Consider the following 19,806-nt stretch of genomic DNA (forward strand, 5'->3'; position numbering starts at 1 on the left):
TGTGTATATTATTAAAATTGGTGGTTTTTTGAGGGGTGATAAATACCCAATAATAAAATCATTGGGTCATAAGGTATTTCTATTCTTAATTTTCCGAGGAACCTCCATAATGTTTCCCAAAGTGGGTATAACAATTTACATTCTCACCAACAGTGCATGTGGGGTCCTTTTTCTCCACATCTTCTCAGTGTGTTACTTTTTGTCATTTTGATTTTAGCCATTCTAACTGGTATAAGGTAACATCTCAGTGTGGTTTTGATTTGCATTTCCCTGTTGATTCATGATGTTGAGCTTCTTTTCATGTGACTGTTGGCTATCTATATGTCTTTGGGGAAATGTCTATTCAGGTCCTCTGACCATTTTTAAAACAGATTATTTGCTTTTGGTGTACAGTTGTATAAGTTCTTTAAGTATTTTGGAATTAACCCCTTATCATATATATCGTTTGCAAATATTTTTTCCCATTCAGTAGGTAGACTTATTGTTTTGTTGATGGTTTCATTTGTTGTGCAACAACTTTTTATTTTGCTGCAGTCCCAATAGTTTATTTTTGTTTTTGTTTCCCTTGCCTTAGGGGACATATCTAGAAAAGTGTTGCTACAGTTGATGTCAGAGAAATTACTGCCTGTGTTTTCTTCTAGGATTATTTATGGTTCCAGGTCTCACATTTAGGTTTTTTATCCATTTTGAGTTTATTTTTTTGAGATTTTTTTTTTAATTTGAGTACATGGTGTTGGAAAGTGGCCAGTTTCATTCTTTTACATGTAACTTCCAGCACTGTTTATTGAAAATACTGTTCTTTCCCCATTGTATTTTCTTATCTCCATTGTCATAGATTAATTGACAATATGATCATAGGTTTATTTCTTGGGTCTGTAGTCTGTTGTATTGACCTACTGATCTATGTGTCTACTTTTGTGCCACACTGTTTTGATTACTATACCTTTGTAGTATATATTGAAATCTGGGATTGGGATACCTCCAACTTTGTTCTTTCTCAGGATGCTTTGGCTATTTTAGTCCCTACACCTTTTAGGATCATCTGTTCTTGTGAAAAATGCTATTGGTATTTTGATAGGGATTGCTCACTGAGGTCTCAGGCCACTGGACACGGATCCTAGTCCAGTATGGGCTTTTAGGGTAGATGGGAGACAGTGTCCCTGTAGCTCTTTGGTTTTTTTCAAACTATAGCTTTTTTTTTTTTTCTGCCTAAGGACAGAGGAATCTATTTCTAGTCCCTCAGTACCATCCCTCCCACTTATGTTCCCAGTAAGGGGGTGGGGGCTCCCTTTGTTACTGTGCCTCCCTGTTTATTCTGTGCTCTTGCTTTTGTCTTTGTCTTTGGGTGTTCAGAAGCTGTTCAGTCAGCCCTCAGTTCTTCAGGAGGAATTGTACTACTATTAGGCGTAATTTAGTGTGTTCTGTGGAGGAGTTGTGTTCAGGGTCTTCCACCACGCCACGCCATCTTCTCCCTTCAAAGAAGCATTTTAATATCTTGAAAACTCAGAAGAGTGTTTGGATCTTTAACTTTTCATTTTTAAATATAAGAGTAAATTGCATAGAATACCGGAGGAGACTTGCATATAATTTAGCAGTTTCATTGTTGGTTAAGTTTTAGGAAGTCAGGTTGCTACCAGTATCACTTCATTAGCTACAATGTTAAGTCTATTTGTGTGCTTTCTTTTTCATATATACAAGTACTGGTAAAACATATTATTTGAGTACTAAATTTTGATAGATATTTCCAAATTTCCCTCCCACAGAATAGAATAAGCACCATTGCAAGCTAAGCATCACAGATATTAGAAATCATTTACACATTGTACAAATGGAAAGATGAAATGAAGCCACAATACACTAAATAATGACAGTCATGTAAAGAGCAGATCTCAGTGCCCAGATGTTGAGGTTAAAGAGACCCAATATCTTTGCAAACTTGCAAAACTTATTTAATCTTTCTGAGCATCAATTATTCTACTCATAAAATGAGAAGACTAATAGTCTTAACTACTAGGATAACCTACAGATTAAAGGAGATGATTAGTGAAAGTGCTACAGACTAGTTAGGATACAGGAAGTACTCAGTAGATAAATGTTTACTCTTTTAATTTTATATTCCCCAATTATTAGAGAGGTTGAATTTTTTTTTTAAGATTTTATGAGACAGAGATAGTGAGAGAGAGTACCAGTGGGGAGGAGAGGGAGAAGCAGACTTCCACTGAGCAGGGAGCAGAACATGGAGATCTATCCCAGGACCCTGGGATCATGAGCTGAAAGCAGACACTTAACTGACTGAGCCACCCTGGCACCCCCAAGGTTGAACATTTTTTTGTACCTAATGTAGTTTTAGTGAGTTAAGCATGGGGTTATTCCATATGCTCCTACATGTATGTTTACAAACACATACATTTTAATGAAAGAAGATTTTTCTTGAAAGATGGATCAAACAGTGTCATTTCAATGAGTTAAGCATAAGGCAATCTCCATATGCTTCTACACTTAAGTCTACAGACACTTATATCTTAATGAAAGACATATTACTTGAAAGAATGATTATATACAGTGTAGTTTCAATGACTCAAGCACAGGGCTATTCCCATATATGTCTACACTTAAGTTTATAGACACTTACTGCATAATAGATGTTGCTTGAAAGAAAGATTATAAACAGTGGAGTTTCAATGACTAAAGCACAGCAAAATTTCCATATATTTCTATACTTACTTTTATAATCACTTACATCTTTTTTTTTAACTTTCTATTTAAATTCCAGTTAGTTAACATACAGTGTAGTGTTAGTTTTAGGTGTACACTATAGTGATTCAAAACTTCCCTACAACACCTGATGCTCATTCCAAGGACTGTTCTTCATCTGCATTACCTGCTTCACCCATTCTCCGACCCACTTCTCCTTTAGTAACTATCAGTTTGTTCTCTATAGTTTAAGAGTCTCTTTCTTGGTTTGTCTCTTTCTATTTTGTTTCCTTTTGCACATTTGTTTTGTTTCTTAAATTTCACTTATGATTTGAAATCATATGGTATTTGTCTTTCTCTGACACACTTATTTCAGTTAGCATAATACTTTAGAGAGATTGAACATTTTTAAAAATTTTATTTTCCATCCATGAATTGTCTATTCCTAACTCATGTTCACTTTTTGGGGGTTATGTCTTATTTACTAGTAGGAGATATTTATGTACTTGAATATAAACATGTGAATTTCTTTTGTTGCACCAAGTTTCAGAACCTCTCCTTAACTTATTTATGAGGTGCTTCTACTAAAAAATATTGTATCCATAATTCTTGGTGACCTATTCTTAGAGCACCTTTCCACACATACTTCAAAATCATGTAAATATTATTTATACTCACTATTTCTATGGTTTCACTCTTCCCATTTGCTTCCTAATCCAACCAGAATTTATTCTTATGTAAGATATAAATCTGTTTTTGTTGTTTGTTAAATAAATGATCAACTGCTCTAATATCATTAGGCTGGAGACAACATGAGAATTTGGACAGTGAGTCAGTGCAACAATGCCATGTTATCCCCAGGAAGTAATGTTTCTAGTTCAGAGAACATGGGTCTGAGAAATTCATACTTCTCATTTTTCAGGAAAAATTAAAAAGGTTTCTTAGTACCCTCAATGTAAGTGTCTAATTTTATCAGGGCCAAGACACAGTAATATTTGATCCGTTTTTGCAATTTCAGATTCATTTTATCCCATCCACCCTCACTTTTTCCATTCCAGAATACCTGTGGTTTTTATTTCCTTGTTTTAGTAATCTTAATTTTTCTTCTCCTTTAGTGCATGCAGAGTCACATATGATCTTTTCCCTTTGACACCTCAATTCACTTCTACTCATTCATCAATGATACTTTGTTTGTTTGTTTGTTTTTATTGTGTATTGCTGACACACAATGTTACATTAGTTTCAGATGTATGACATTGCTATTCAGTAAGTCTATACATCGTGCTATGCTCACCACAAGAGTAACTACCATCTGTCACCATACAACAGGATTACAATAGCACTGACTACATTCCCTCTGCTGTACCTTTTATTCCTGTGATTTATTTATTCCATAAGTAGAAGCCTGTACCTCCCACTCCTCTTCACCCATTGTGCCCATTGCCCCAACACTTCCCATCTGGCATTTGTGAATTTGTCCTAATGTACATTCTCTGTTTTATCCTCTGTATTGATGGGTCTGTTTCTGCTTTGTTTCCTGGTTTACTCGTTCATTTTGCTTTTTAAATTCTACATATAAGTGAAAGCATATGGTATTTGTCTTTCTCTATATGGCATATTTCACTTGGTGTAGTACCCTCTGTGCCCATCGATGCTGTAAAAGGCAAGATCTCATCCTTTCTTTATAGCTGAGTAATATTCCATTGCATGTGTGTGTGTGTGTGTATGTGTGTGTGTGTGTGTGTGTGTGTATTCATCTGTTAACATACACTTAGGCTGCTTCCATATTTTGAATAATGCTGTAAAAAATGTGGGGGGTATATATCTTTTGGAATTAGTGTTTTTGATAAAATATTTTTATTATTTATGCTACTAAGGAAAATGATTTATGTTCCATAACCACTGGTTTTGTATTCACAATTATAAATCACTTACATGGAACCTACAGATACTTTAAGTGAGAATACAACTCAGCCACTTTCATGATATAAAAATGTTTAGCAAATGAGCTCAACATTTCCTGTAGCTGTGACATGGATGTAGGAAGACAGCAGATTAGAAGTTTAAAATTTCATTTTTCTCTTGTTAAATCTTCATGATAATGTTAGTTCATACTAATCAGAACTTTGATTTCTTTGTATGAGATAATACTTTAAGGACCAAACCTTTGAAGGTTTATGCCTTTCTGGTTCCTTAGGGGGTAAATGAAGGAGTTCAACATGGGGCAACAGAATTATTGAGAATAGCTACTTTATTCAGTGAAGTCTTTCTTCCCCCCTGCTGAGTAATTAGCATATATGGAAATGGAAATGCCAATCATGTGAGAAATATAAGTGGAGTAAAACTTTTTTCTCTCACTGGCAGATATGATGTATATTAGGACAAAATCACAAATGCCAAAGTACAAAGTAACCCAAACAAAGTAAAAACCAATTACTCTTTGGAACCATATATCTGAGAAGATAGTTGTACAAGCAAAAGATAGGCACAGGCAGAGTTATCCGTGACAGTGGATACACATATCCAGCTGGAGCAGAAGCATAAGGCATGGGGATATGGTGAGGAACCTGCCCACCCATGCATAGAGCACAAACAAGATGCATAATTTCTTGTTTATGATAGTGGTGTAATGAAGGGGTCATTAAGAGTGGCAAAAGAGTGGTCAAGGGACCTGGCAATTAGAATGGGAAATTCATTGACCTCCATGAAAATATGGAAAAATTGTTGGACTATACAATTGTTATGAGAAACAATTTTATCCTTGGTGATGATTGTCCCCAGAAAGCTATGAATATATACATTTGTAAATGAGATTTCTAAGAGAAGTTTTAGCTAAGAAACACATTGGCATCTTTAGATGAAAGTCTACCAAGGCTAGAGTAATGATAACCAGGTTGCCAGTGACACATAATATGTATGTGATAAATAAAAAAGGTAAAATCAAAACCAGAAGATCAGTATAATCAGAAAGGCTCAGCAGGACAAACTCTGATCATTGTGTGGTTGTTCATTTCCCTCTCTCTCCTTTTTCTTTTTTTGAAGATATGTGACAGCATTGATGAATTTGGGGGACTTTAGGTTAAGTGAAATAAGTCAGTCACAGAAGACCAAAAATTGCATAATTCCAATTATATGAGGAGTTAAAATTAGTCTAACTCATGGAAATGGGGAGTAGAAAAGTGGCTGCCTTAGGATGGAGCAGGGTAGGCAATGGGGAATTGCTGTTAGCTGGTAGGAGTTCAGTTCTGTATAATAAATAAGTTAAATAATTCTGAAGTTCTGAAGTTGTTGAAGATGAACATTGTTTTCTGCACTACATTTTGCCTACAGTTAACAGTACTGTATTGTAGATAGCCCAAGATGGTGGAGGAGTAGGTGACCTTAGTTGTGTCTGGTCCCAAGAATTGAGCTAGATAGCTATTAAATCATTCTGAACACCTGTGAACTCAATCGGAGATCTAAGAAAAGAATAGCTGCAACTCTGCAAATAGAAAAGTGGCCGATTTCTGCAAGGTAGGAGGTGCAGAGAAGTGAATCTGAGGCGATCTATGGGAAGATAAACCACAGGGGGAAGGAGTCGTTGTCAGCTGGCTATTGGAAAGCGATATAGAAGCAGAGCACAAGTTCAGAACTTGTAGAAGTTTGCCCCATTGAGGGATGTCCCTGCCTGAAAGGTACTCAGGTGGTGATATGGGGAAAAATCCTAGGTGGGACAGTGTGGTCTCAGTGTCTCTGGTGTCACAGGAAGACCTGGGGTGCTTGACTGAGGCAGAGTTCCCAGGCATTGGAGCAGGGAAGCTGGCTGCAATCAGCAAGTGCAGGAGTGGGCTGTCAGCTTGGGGTTGCTTTTATACCATGAACTGCAGCATAGTCACCAACTGCTCTCCAAGCAGGGGCCCAGGAAGTGGCAGAACTGAGGTGAGATCTGCCTTCCTCCCCCAGAAAGACTGTGTGTGTACGAGCTGCAGGACTCTGCAGGATTTGGAGACTCAAAACAGGAGCGTGTGTCAGAGATAGAAATGCTCAGTCAAGGGCTGGGTCAGCATGGATGGATACCAGGGAGACAGGAGTGATTGACTGCTTTTCCTTTAGGACACACTGAGGAGTGGGGCCCTGTGCTTTCAGCTCTGGGCTGGAGACAGAGAGGCTGCCATTTTCATTCTCATCCTCTAGATCAGCAGGGAAAGTGTTCAGAAAACAAAAGCCACATAGAGGAATCCAGAGCAGATTACTTAACCTGGCCCCTGGCAAGGGCCCTGCAGTTGAGACTGGGGCAAAGACACCAGAGAATCAGTGCAACAGGTCCCTCCTCCCCAGAAGATCAGCAAGAACATCTGGGTAAGATCAAGTTTACAGATCATAGAGAACTGCAAAACTCCAGTGCTAGGGGAAAACAGTATATAGAATTTATGTTTTCTTTCCCCCATAGCTCTTTAGTCTTTCAATTTTAATTTTTTTCTCTCCTTCCCTTTTCAACCAATTTTTTATTTAACAAGTTTTTTAAAAAATCTTTTTAAATTTTCAATTTTACATATAGATTCTATCCTTTTATTGTATTTAATTTTATTTTTGTATATATAATTTTTCTTTCCTTACTATTTTAGAATGTAGTTTATTCTAACAGACAAAAATACACTCAGGATATAGTGTATAGCTCTGTTTTGTTCACCTGTTTGTTTATATTGCTTCTTTTTTTGTCTTTAAATTTTCATTTTTATAATTACAATCTATCCTTTCAATGTATTTAATTTTATTTTTCTACATATATGTTTTTCTTTCTTTACAATTTTAGAATCTAGTTTTCTAATAAACAAGACTAAAATACGCACAGGACCCAGTGTTTTGCTCTGTTCTGTTCACCTGTCTGATTAAATTTTCTTCTTTTTGTTGTTGTTTGTTTGTTTGTTTTTTAATTTTTTATTTAAAATTTTTTATTATTTCATTTTTTTTTCAGTTTTGAGTCTCTTCTGATTTGTTTAGTGTATATTTCTCTGGGGTTGTTGTTGCCATTTTAGTATTTTGTTATCTCAACAGGAAAACTCACCTCAAAAAAGAGAACAAGTGGCAGGGACATAATTAGTATAGATATAAGTAAGATGTCAGAAATAGAGTTCACAATAATGACTATATAGATACTAGCTGAGCTTGAAAAAAGCATAGGGGCGCCTGGGTGGCTCAGTCATTAAGCGACTGACTTCAGCTCGGGTCATGATCCCAGGGTCCTGGGATCGAGCCCCATATTGGGCTCCCTGCTCACCCTTCTCCCTCTCCCACTCCCCCTGCTTGTGTTCCTGCTCTCGCTATCTCTCTCTGTCAAATAAATAAATAAAATCTTAAAAAAAAAAGAAAAAGAAAAAAGCATAGAAGACACAGAGAATCCCATTCTGGATAAATAAAAGAGCTAAAATATAATCAAGCTGAAATAAAGAAAGCTATTAATGAGATGGAATAAAATGGAGACTTTAACTGCTAGGATAAATGAACAGAAGAAATAGTAATGTAGAAGACCAAATGATGGAGAATAAAGAAGCTGAAAAAGAGAGATAAACAACTACTAAATCATGAGGGGAGAATTCGAGAGCTAAGTGGTACCATAAGTGAAACAATAATAGAATAATTGGGATCCCAGAAGAAACGAAGAGAGGGGGCAGAATGTATATTGGAGCAAAGTATAGCAGAGAACTTCTTTATTCTGGAGAAGGAAACAGGCATTCAAGTCCAGGAGGCACAGAGAACCCCCCTCAAAATCAATAAAAATAGGTCCACACCTCAACATAAAATAGTGAAACCTGCAAATCTCAGAGACAAAGAGAAAATCCTGAAAGCAGCTTGGGACAAGAGGTCCATAACCTACAAAGATAGAAACATTAGACTGGCAGAAGACCTATCCGCAGAGACCTGGCAGGCCAGAAAGACTGGCATGATGTATTTAGGGTGCTAAATGAGAAAAATATGCAGCCAAGAATACTTTTTCCAACAAGGATGTCATTCAAAATAGGAGAGAGAAAATCTTCAAGGACAAATGGAAACTAAAAGAATTTGCGATCACTAAACAGACCTGGAAGACATATTAAAGGGGATCCGATAAGCAAAGAGAGAGCCCAAAAGTAACACAGACAAGAAAGGAACAGAGACAATATTCAGAAACAGTGACTTTATTACAATGGCACTGATTTCATATCTTTCAATAGTTACTCAAAATGTAAATGGGCTAAATGCCCCAATCAAAAGACACAGGATATCAGATTGGATAAAAAATCAAGACCCATAGATATGCTGTCTGCAAGAGACTCATTTTAGACTCAAAGACACCTCCAGATTGAAAGCGAGGGGGTGGAAAACCATTTATCATGCTATTGGACATCAAAAGAAAGCTGGGATAGCAATCCTTATAACTGATAAATTAGATTTTAATTCAAAGACTGTAATAAGAGATGAGGAAGGACATCATATCATACTTAAAGGGTCTATCCAACAAGAAGATCTAACAGTTGTAAATATTTTGCCCCAAACATGGGATCTGCCAAGTATATAAACCAATTAATAACCAAAGTAAAGAAACATATGGATAATAATACAATAATATTAGGGGATTTTAACACCCCACTCACTACAATGGACAGATCATCTAGCAGAAGATCAACAAGGAAACAAGGGCTTTGAATGACACACTGGACCAGGTGGACTTCACAGATATATTTAAAGCATTCCATCCTAAAGCAACAGAATACACATTCTTCTCAAGTGCACATGGAACATTCTCCAGAATAGACCACATACTGGGTCACAAATCAGGTCTCAACCAGTACCAAAAATTGGGATCATTCCCTACATATTTTCAGACCACAATGCTTTGAAACTTTAACTCAATCACAAGGGGAAATTTGGAAAGAACTCAAATACATGGAGGCTAAAGAGCATCCTACTAAAGAATGAATGGGTCAACCAAGAAATTAAAGAATTCAAAAATTTGTGGAAACTAATGAAAATGAAAACACAACTGTTCAAAACCTTTGGGATGCAGCAAAGGCAGTCCTAAGAAAAAAGTATATAGCAATACAAACCTTTTCAAAAAACAAGAAAGGTCTCAAATATACAACTGAACCTTCACCTAAAGGAGCTGGGGAAGAACAACAAATAAAGCCTAAACCAGGAGAAGAAGAGAATTAATAAAGATTACAACAGAAATCAATGAAATAGAAACCAAAAGAAGAGTAGAACAGATCAACGGAACTAGGAGCTGGTTCTTTGAAAGAAATTAATAAGATTGATAAACCCCTGTTGCGCCTTATCAAAAGAAAAGAGAAAGGACCCAAATAAATAAAATCATGAATGGAAGAGGAGAGATCACAACCAACACTGAAGAAATACAAACAATTATAAGAACATTTTATGAGCAACTCTATTCCAACAAATTAGGCAACCTGAAAGAAATGGATGCATTCCTAGAAATGTATAAACTACCCAAACTGAAACAGGTAGAAACAGAAAACATGAACAGACCCATAACCAGCAAGGAAACTGAAGCAATAATCAAAAATCTCCCAAAAAACAAGAGTTTAGGTCCACATGGCTTCCCAGGGGAATTCTACCAAACATTTAAAGAAGAATTAATACCTATTCTACTGAACCTGTTTCAAAAGATCAAAATGGAAGGGAAACTTCCAAACTCTTTCTATGAGGCCAGCATTACCTCAATCCCAAAAGTAAAGACCAAAAAGAGAATTACAGACAAATATCCCTGATGAATCTGGATGCAATAACTCTCACCAAGATCCAACAGTACATTAGGATCCAACCAATAGGATCTGCCAGAATAATCCAACAGTACATTAAAAGGATAAATCACCATGACCAAGTGAGATTTATTCCTTGGCTGCAAGGGTGGTTCAACATCCATAAATCAATCACCATGATACACTATATTAATAAAAGAAAGTACAAGAACTATATGATCCTCTCAATAGATACAGAAAAAGCATTTGACAAAGTACAGCATCCTTTCTTGATTAAAACTCTTCACAGTGTAGTGATAGAGGGAACATATCTCAATATCATAAAAGCCATATATGAAAAGCCCAGACAAATATCATTCTCAATGGGGAAAAACTGAGAGCTATTCTCCTAGGATCAGGAACATGGCAGGAATGTCCACTCTCACCACTGTTGTTCAACATAGTACTAGAAGTACTAGCTTCAGTAATCAGACAACAGAAAGAAATAAAGGGCATCTGAATCAGCAAAGAAGAAATCAAACTCTCACTCTTCGAAGGTGACATGATATTCTATGTGGAAAACCCAAAAGACTCCACCCCCAAATTACTAGAACTCAAACAAGAATTCAGCAAAGTGGCAGGATATAAAATCAATGCACAGAAGTCAGTTGCATTTCTGTACACCAACAATGAGACAGAAGAAAGGGAAATGAAGGAAGCAATCCCATTTACCATTGCACCAAGAACCATAAGATACAGAGGAATAAACCTAACCAAATAGTCAAAGGATCTGTACTCAGAGAACTATAGAACACTCATGAAAGAAATTGAGGAAGACACAAAGATATGGAAAAATGCTCTGTGCTCATGGAGTGGAAGAACAAACATTGTTAAAATGTCTATGCTACCTAGAGCAATCTACACATTCAATGTAATCCCTATCAAAATACCATCCACTTTTTTCACAGAGCTGGAACAAATAATCCTAAAATTTGTATGGAACAAAAAAAGTCCCTGAATAGCCAAAGGAATGTTGAAAAAGAATAACAAAGCTGGTGGCATCACAATCCCGGACTTCAAGCTCTATTACAAAGCTGTAATCATCAAGACAATATAGTACTGGCACAAAAACAGACATATAGATCAATGGAACAGAATAGAGAGCCCAGCAATCGACCCTCAACTCTATGGTCAACTAATCTTCAACAAAGTAGGAAAGAATATCCAGTGACAAAAAGACAGTCTCTTTAGCAAATGGTGTTGGGAAAATTGGACAGCCACATGCAGAAGAATGAAATTGGACCGTTTCCTTATACCATACACAAACATAGACTTAAAATGGATGAAAGATCTAAATGTGAGACAGGAATCCATCAAAATCCTAGAGGAGAACATAGGCAGCTACCTCTGTGACCTTGGCCACAGCAACTTCTTGCTAGACACATCTTCAAAGGCAAGGGAAAAAAAGGCAAAAATGAACTATTGGGACTTCATCAAGATAAAAAGCTTTTGCACAGCAAAGTAAACAGTCAACAAAACCAAAAGACAACCGACCAAATGGGAGAAGATATTTGCAAATGACATATCAGATAAAGGGCTAGTATCCAAAATCTATAAAGAACTTACCAAATTCAACACCCAAAGAACAAATAATCCAATTAAGAAATGGGAAGAAGACATGAACAGATACTTCTCCAAAGAAGACATCCAAATGGCCAACCGACACATGAAAAAATGCTCAACATCACTTGCCATCAGGAAAATACAAATGAAAACCACAATACGATACCATTTATACCGGTCAGAATGGCTAAAATTAACCACTTGGGAAGGACAGTTGTTGGTGAGGTTGTGGAGAAAGGGGAACCCTCCTACACTGTTGGTGGGAATGCAAGCTGGTGTAACCACTCTGGAAAACAGTATGGAGGTTCCTCAAAAAGTGAAAAATAGATCTACCCTAAACCTAGCAATTGTACTACTATGCATTTACCCCAAAGATACAAATGTAGTGATCTGAAGGGGCTCCTCATTCCAATGTTTATAGCAGCAATGTCCACAATAGCCAAACTATGTTAAGAGCTCAGATATCCATCAACACATCACTGGGTAAAGAAGATGTGGTACATAAATACTATGGAATAATACTCAGCGATCAAAAAATTGCAATCTTGTCATTTGCAATGATGTGGATGGAACTAGAGAATACTATGCTAAGCAAAACAGGTCAATCAGAGAAAGACAATTATCATAAGATTTCACTCATATGTGGAATTTAAGAAACAAAACAGGAGCATAAAGGAAGGGAGGGGGAAAATACAATTTGTATTTATTCACAACCATGGCAGTTGGCTATAGAGACCAATATTAATAAAAATCACTACTATTTATTGATGACTAATTACAGTATGTGCTTGACAGATTCATTTTCATCCCTATAGTACCTATAGAACATTGTACATTACATATGTGGTGCATTACATATGTAGATTTTCTGACACCTGATTTGCCAATGGGGAAGTATATGTTGAGAGGTTATAAAAACCCTGTTTGTCAACTATTTGTCTTCTTTAACATATCAATTATACCTCAGATAGGATGAAACTGAGAAACCATTCATAAGTTTTCTCTTACATTTCAAGTCCCCTTCAATTTTCTATCACTTACTTTGTTTTTTTCTCAATAACTCCTGTGCTGTATATCTCAGTTGAATATACTGCATAGAGATCATTAGGAATGGTGCAACACTAATTAGGATTATAGTATATTTTCGGTTACTAAAAAATGGTTCATATTATTTAGAATACTTTGTTATATCTGTAATCTTCTTGTACTTTCTCACACACACACACATACATACATACACATGCACACACACACACACACACATCCAAAATACTTTAGGCACTTAATATCTTAAGTTGAATGAGTGGAAGAGTATTTTAACAAGTGAAATTGTAATTTTATATGAAATGGAAAATTTTGCTCTATTATGAAGTTTTTACTTTCTACCAAACTTAAATGATTTTGCTGTTTAGGCATTAAATAATTTAGATACATGCCCAGTTTCAAACTAGTCCAAAACTAGAGAAGGAACTATATATATATATTCCATTGTAGTCAGAAAGCAGAGGTTACACTCCATGGAATTAGAGAAAGTGAACTTATCCTACACATTTAAAACAGCTATTTCTTTACTATTTTCTACAGTATGTGTATATGTATGTATGCATGTATGTATGTATGCAGGTATCTACCCTGTATGTCTATCTGTATCTACTGAGTCATTATGGGATTTGGAAATATGGAGGTCTATTTATGTTCTAAAAGATCTATGCTTTTTTTTAGCAATAGGTAAATTATATGGACATATTCTATTAAGTGAGCAATGTTTCTTGGTTTTTAAATGAAAGCATTCACATCTTTCAAAAAATCATATGGCATTTGAAGAATTTTTTTTCCTAGAGGAACTATAAGATGGTGAAGGGATTTCTGACAAAGATCATTGAAAATCACAAAATTATATTGTCTGTGTAGAATAAGAAAAATATCACATCAATATTTATACAATGTCTCCTCCATTCTGGGTGATAACTGTTTTCCTAGACAAAAATCAAAGTACAATGAATCATGGAAAACTACATCAAAAGCTAATGATGTAATATATGGTGATTAACATAACAATAAAAAATTAAAAAATATCAAAGTACAACTTTCTGAATTATGATAATTATTGTTCAAGAAGTTGCAACTAACAATGGGTTCAGAAGAACGGGAACCAGAAGGGCATATGAAGTTATTTCAATTGAATGGGAAATATATTAAATGTGCTTATAAGCTGTTAGAAAGAAGTAATGAATAAGGTTGACAGGAAGGCCACTGTAATTTGAAGAAGTTGTTCAAATTTCATGTTTGTATATTTTAAATTGCCTGGCATTGTGAGTGTCTAATTCGTGACACCTCAGCATTTCATTTGCTTGAGAAAAATACAATCTTCCTTGCCCTGTCCATGAAGGCTCGCTTGACTTGCTGGTTCCTTAGGCTGTAAATAAAGGGGTTCAGCATGGGGGCTACTGAGGTGTTTAGCACAGCAACTCCCTTGCTCAGAGACACTCTGTCTTTTGCTGAGGGTTTAATATACATAAAAATGCAGCTGCCATAGGAGATGGAGATGACAATCATGTGGGATGAACAAGTGGAAAAGGCCTTTGTCCTCTGACTAGCAGAAGGAATTCTCAAAATTGTTCTGATGATATATATGTAGGACAGAATTATTAATGCCAAGGTGAACATTAAAGTAAACACAGCACAGGAAAACCCCATTATGTCTAGGAATTTTGTGTCTGAGCAAGAAAGTTGCAGCAGGGGAAAATAATCACAGGTGAAATGGTCAATAATATTAGACCTACAGTAATTAAGGTTTAAGAGCAACATGAGTGCGGGGAATATGATTAAGAATGAAATCAACCATGAAGAGAAGACAAGGAGTATGCAGACTCTAGGAGTCATGATGGTCATGTAATGCAGAGGTTTGCAGATGGCAATGTAACGGTCATAGGACATGGCAGCCAGGAGGTAAAATTCAGTGACTCCCAACAGAATGAAAAAAAATAACTGAGCAATGCAATCATCAAAAGAAATAGTTTTATCTCCTGTAATCAGGGTGCCCAGGAACTTGGGTATACTGACAGTCGTGAATGAAACCTCTAGCAAGGAGAAATTTCTGAGGAAGAAATACATGGGGGTCTGGAGGTGGGAATCCAGCAGGGTAAGGATGATAATGGTCAGATTCCCCATGATGCTGAGCATGTAGGTGATGAGCAGAAAGACAAAGATCACGCCCTGAAGCTGTGGATCATCTGACAATCCCAGGAGGATAAACTCTGTTAGCTCTGTGTGGTTTCTCATTCTTCAATCCCTTATTTGTTGTTCTCCTGCCAGACCTCTAGGAGAAAACACAAGGAACAAACTCGAAGAGAGGATTAGCAAAGGTGTGGAGCCAGAATTTGGCTGAAATACTATGTGTTTTCATCTATAGGCGAGAATTTATGTTAACTGATAAGAACAATAATCCCTTAATTTCCTCTCTTCTACAGGTGAAATCTCCAGTTATGGCAAGTTTGAAAACATTCAATATCACAGAGCTTGCAGGGCTAGAGCAGGGATTTTTCCCAGACTTTTCTGACTCTAAATAACACGTGTTAACTTTCAAAGATGTGTGCATGAGGTTTCTTCCCAGTGAAGATCACCTTTGTGCTCTTGCTCCAATTGTTTACTAGTTTCCCATTCTCTGTAAGTTAAAGCTTAATTACATTGAGAATCCTCAGAAATGGGAAAGATCCTGTATTTTTTAATGATGTGTGAGTGATTAGCCATCGATCAACTTTTGCTAACACTCAGTTTTTTCAACTCCTCCTATTACCTCATGGGTCAGATATACTAGAGTCAAGAAGTTGCAACTAACAATGGGTTAGTTTTTAATGATGTGTGAGTGATTAGCCATCGATCAACTTTTGCTAACACTCAGTTTTTTCAACTCCTCCTATTACCTCATGGGTCAGATATACTAGAGTCATTGCCACCAACAACCTTTGATTTTAGAGATGAAGGGGAGAAAGAGGCAAGAAATAATTTAAGCTGGAGAGCTTAGAACTGTGTTTGATCCTACCTGAATCCCTGGCCATAGTTTATGACGTTTCAGCCTATATGTAATTATTATGACTTGTATTCCTGTACAAATGACTTCTCTTTCTATTTAAAATAACAATTATTACTATTATTATTGAAGAATTTCCCTCAGTTAAAGAGTTAGTTAAATATTCCCCAAGAAAACTCAGGTAAATAGTTTAATTTTTTTACTTGTATGTGGTTTTAAAGTAGTAAGTTTTAATTTCTCTTTTTTTAAAAAAATATTAAATGATATTACCATAGTTATTTCCATAAGGAAGAGTGAGGATGTCTAGGCTTGAATCCAAGCCACTTATTAGGTCTGAAACTATGTAGTCTGTGTTTCTTCTATAAACACAGTTTATTCTTCTGTATACAGTCCTTTCTTACAAAGTTATTGTGAGTATTAAATGAATTAATATGTGAAGCATTTAGAAAAATGCTTAGCATTTTAAAAAAGCTATATAAGGATCGCTCAATGGAGAAATCCCTTGGTGAAAACCTTTGGGATTAAGATGGTGTCCTGTATTAAAAGCTTTGTCTAAAAGTAATAGTAATGAATAAAGTAACAGCAAGAAAATCACATAGGAACAATAATAACAACAAAAAAGTGAGATGGAATCATCTGGTTGTACAGTATCTGGGAGTCTCTAGGCAAATGAATCTTAGCTTTGTTTTTCCACTTTGTGAATGTGGTGACCTCTCCCCTGCCTCCTGTCCCTCAACAATTCACTGCTCTCATTCAGCTAGGATGGTCACCACATTTGAGGCATGTTAGATATTTGTAGCACCTCAACATTGCTACCAAAGGCTACCAATATCCATTTTGTTTCTCTGTTCCTCCTTAGTAAGAGTAACCTTGCTACAATGATTGTGAAAATTGCCTTAAATAGAAAAATGTGTATGTAAGTAGCCTCGTGGGTAGCAGATTTCAATGACACCCCAAATCACCTTCTTATGTATTCCCACAACACTAGGTTTAATACCCTTTTTTGAGTCCCATAAAAATCTTCGACTGATTCTTCCTAGCCCACCACACATCTGTGCTGAAATCTCCTGTGAATTCCTCCACTACTCTGTGCATATCTGAAAGTTAGGACAGAGTCTGACCTTCAAAGCCTTTGCAACACAGTCCAGTGCCTGGAAGAGTCATAAGAGGCTTAAAATAAACACTTGTTTAATTAATTCAGGAGGCTTAAAATAAACACTTGTTTAATCAATTCATTCATTCATTTTGAGTTTGTTCTTGCATCACAAATACCCATCAGATGAAGTTCTCTATTATATGCCCAATTCTTGGCTGCATAGTATGTGGGTTGTATCTTTTGTTTTGCAAGATGTGTTTTCTTCATTTAACTACTTTTCAATATATTCATTGGGCCTAAATTCCCCATATTGAGTAAATTATGACAAAGGACATATAAAAGAAGCCAAAGTTTTTTGATATACAACTAAAAAAACTTCATAAAACATTTTAAAATTAATTTTATTAAATTTCTTTAGCATTCATTCTTTTAATTAACTTTATTCTGCTCAGCTTCTTCTCAAAATACATGCTCAAGAAATAGACAATATTTGGTTTAAATCTCAAGATTGAAATTTCTGCACTATTTTATTGGCATTGGAGATCCAGTTTAAAAAAAGTATAGTATTACTCTTCCATAGGTAATAATGTGCCATTGCACTGTATTTTTACCCTTATTTCAATTTTTTTGCATATTCTCTTTTCCTCTTAGATTTCCTATCAATTTTAAGACTGTTCTGTAAAATCAAACCATGACTGACTTACATATTTTGGTTATTGATTAAACCTTTGAGGGAATGTATGAAGAGCAATGAAAGAAGGTATTAATAGATAAGGAAGGTTCATGTGAACATCACTGAAAATGAGTACTGATAGGTCAATTTTGTAGGACCAGAGAACATACTTAAAGAAACTGTCAGAGGGTGCCTGGGTGGCTCAGTCGTTAAGCGTCTGCCTTCAGCTCAGGACATGATCCTGGGGTCCTGGGGTCGAGTCCCACATCGGGCTCCCCGCTCAGCGGGAAGCCTGCTTCTCCCTCTCCCACTCCCCCTGCTTGTGTTCCTGCTCTCACTGTCTCTCTCTGTCAAATAAATAAATAAAATCTTAAAAAAAAAAAGAAACTGTCAGAAAAGATGATCCAATATCAAAGACTTGAGGGAGGTATACTATACTATTTACGTAAAAATGTTAATGAAAATTCAATGGACTGTATTCATTTACCAACATCAGTTAAGCCTGATGGATGTTATTCATTCATTCATTCAGTAGCCTTTGGGGAGAAAAGACCTCAGTGTTTAACAAAGTGCATATGATTCCTCAAGCCTGAAGCCATCCCAAGGATGTACTCATGCAGAGTATGAAGGATGTCTCTAAGCATTTAGCCCATCTTTTTATTTCTGAATGCAGGTCCATATTTCCCCTGGAAGAACATGGTTTAGGTTTACCTTAAATTATCTTCCATTCATTTTGTCAAAGTCAAGAATTCCTTCTAAGAACCCCTGACACATACTCTTTGAGCTATTCAAAATGAAAGTTAACAATAATACTTCATATTTGTTAAATAAGATGGCCACAAAATACCTTCAAGGTTTCATTCTGAAAACATCACTGTTCTGTTCTTTATTTAGTCATCAATAATGAAAGAAAAAAGGAAAAGTACATAAACTCATAAAAGAGCATGGTATCAAAATACTATTAATTTCTTACTTATGACACTCTAAGGTAAACTGCTACTGCAGAAAGTATATGGGCTTTGCTGTTAGAGAAACATGGGTGAAAAATACAAATGGGCAGCTTAATGGATTTGTGATTTTGAATGGTACTTAATTTCCTTAAGCATCAGTTTTCTCTGTTTACCATGGACATGAAATTTCAAGGACGTTCTGGGAATTAATTGAAATAATATAAATGAAAGTGCTGTATAAACCATGTGACCCTATGCTTTAAGAAAAGCTGGTTTATTTATCTTCTTTTAGTTGGAATTGATTTCTAACTTTGGGCAGATTATTCATAGTAACTGTGATTAAAGAAAGGCATTATTTATTCCAATGACATACTAAGGATTTATATATTCTATCTCATTTAGCCTTCACGACTCACCTATGGAACTTTATCTTTATTCCCAAATGAAGAGCTAGGGTCAGTTTGGTTTTATACCTTAGATATATTCATATAGTTAACAAGTGTATAATGTAACCAGGGACTACCTAAGATTAAAGTCTATTCTCTTAAAGAAAGTACTACCTAGCCTATATTCAATTAGAAACACAGGCACAGAGATGGTAATTTCCTGCTTTTCATTTAATAGAGAGTAAATAAATTGAGATAATGAAACAAAACATACGGACATCTATATCCAGTTGCAAAATAAAACTCCAATAACCCTATTTAATCTGATTAAAATTTGAGCTGATAAGTAATGAAGCAATGATACAGTTTGGGAGACTCCATTGTCTTCTATGTCTGACTTACCTCTGATTTTCATACAGGTTCACTAACGCAGAATGGCTGGAACATAAAAAAATATTAGCAGTTGTCATTGTTGTAATCCAGGGAAACCCAGCATTCCTGACACATTTCCTCTCAGTGAACCATTTTACTTTCTACTGCTAATGTCTTTGTCTTAAATTTTCCATTTTATCTAGAGGGAATATATTTCTTTGAGTACAGAAAGTGAGAAAGGAGCAAACATATGAAGAAGAAAAAAAT

The 19,806-nt window shown here is 35.9% G+C and overlaps 1 protein-coding gene and 1 pseudogene across 1 annotated transcript; both read right to left on the reverse strand.

Annotated features, from left to right (window-relative positions):
- Nucleotides 1–4,945: 4,945 nt before the first annotated feature.
- LOC118357353 lies at nt 4,946–9,058 on the reverse strand (annotated as a pseudogene).
- A 5,317-nt stretch (nt 9,059–14,375) lies between these two features.
- On the reverse strand, nt 14,376–15,314 carry LOC113922024 (olfactory receptor 6C1). Its single transcript, XM_027593719.1, has one exon. It carries the CDS (start codon nt 15,312–15,314, stop codon nt 14,376–14,378), a length of 939 nt encoding a protein of 312 aa, XP_027449520.1.
- Between the last annotated feature and the right edge of the window lie 4,492 nt (nt 15,315–19,806).

The sequence above is a fragment of the Zalophus californianus genome, chromosome 9 (assembly GCF_009762305.2).
Source record: "Zalophus californianus isolate mZalCal1 chromosome 9, mZalCal1.pri.v2, whole genome shotgun sequence".
Classification (NCBI taxonomy): domain Eukaryota; kingdom Metazoa; phylum Chordata; class Mammalia; order Carnivora; family Otariidae; genus Zalophus; species Zalophus californianus.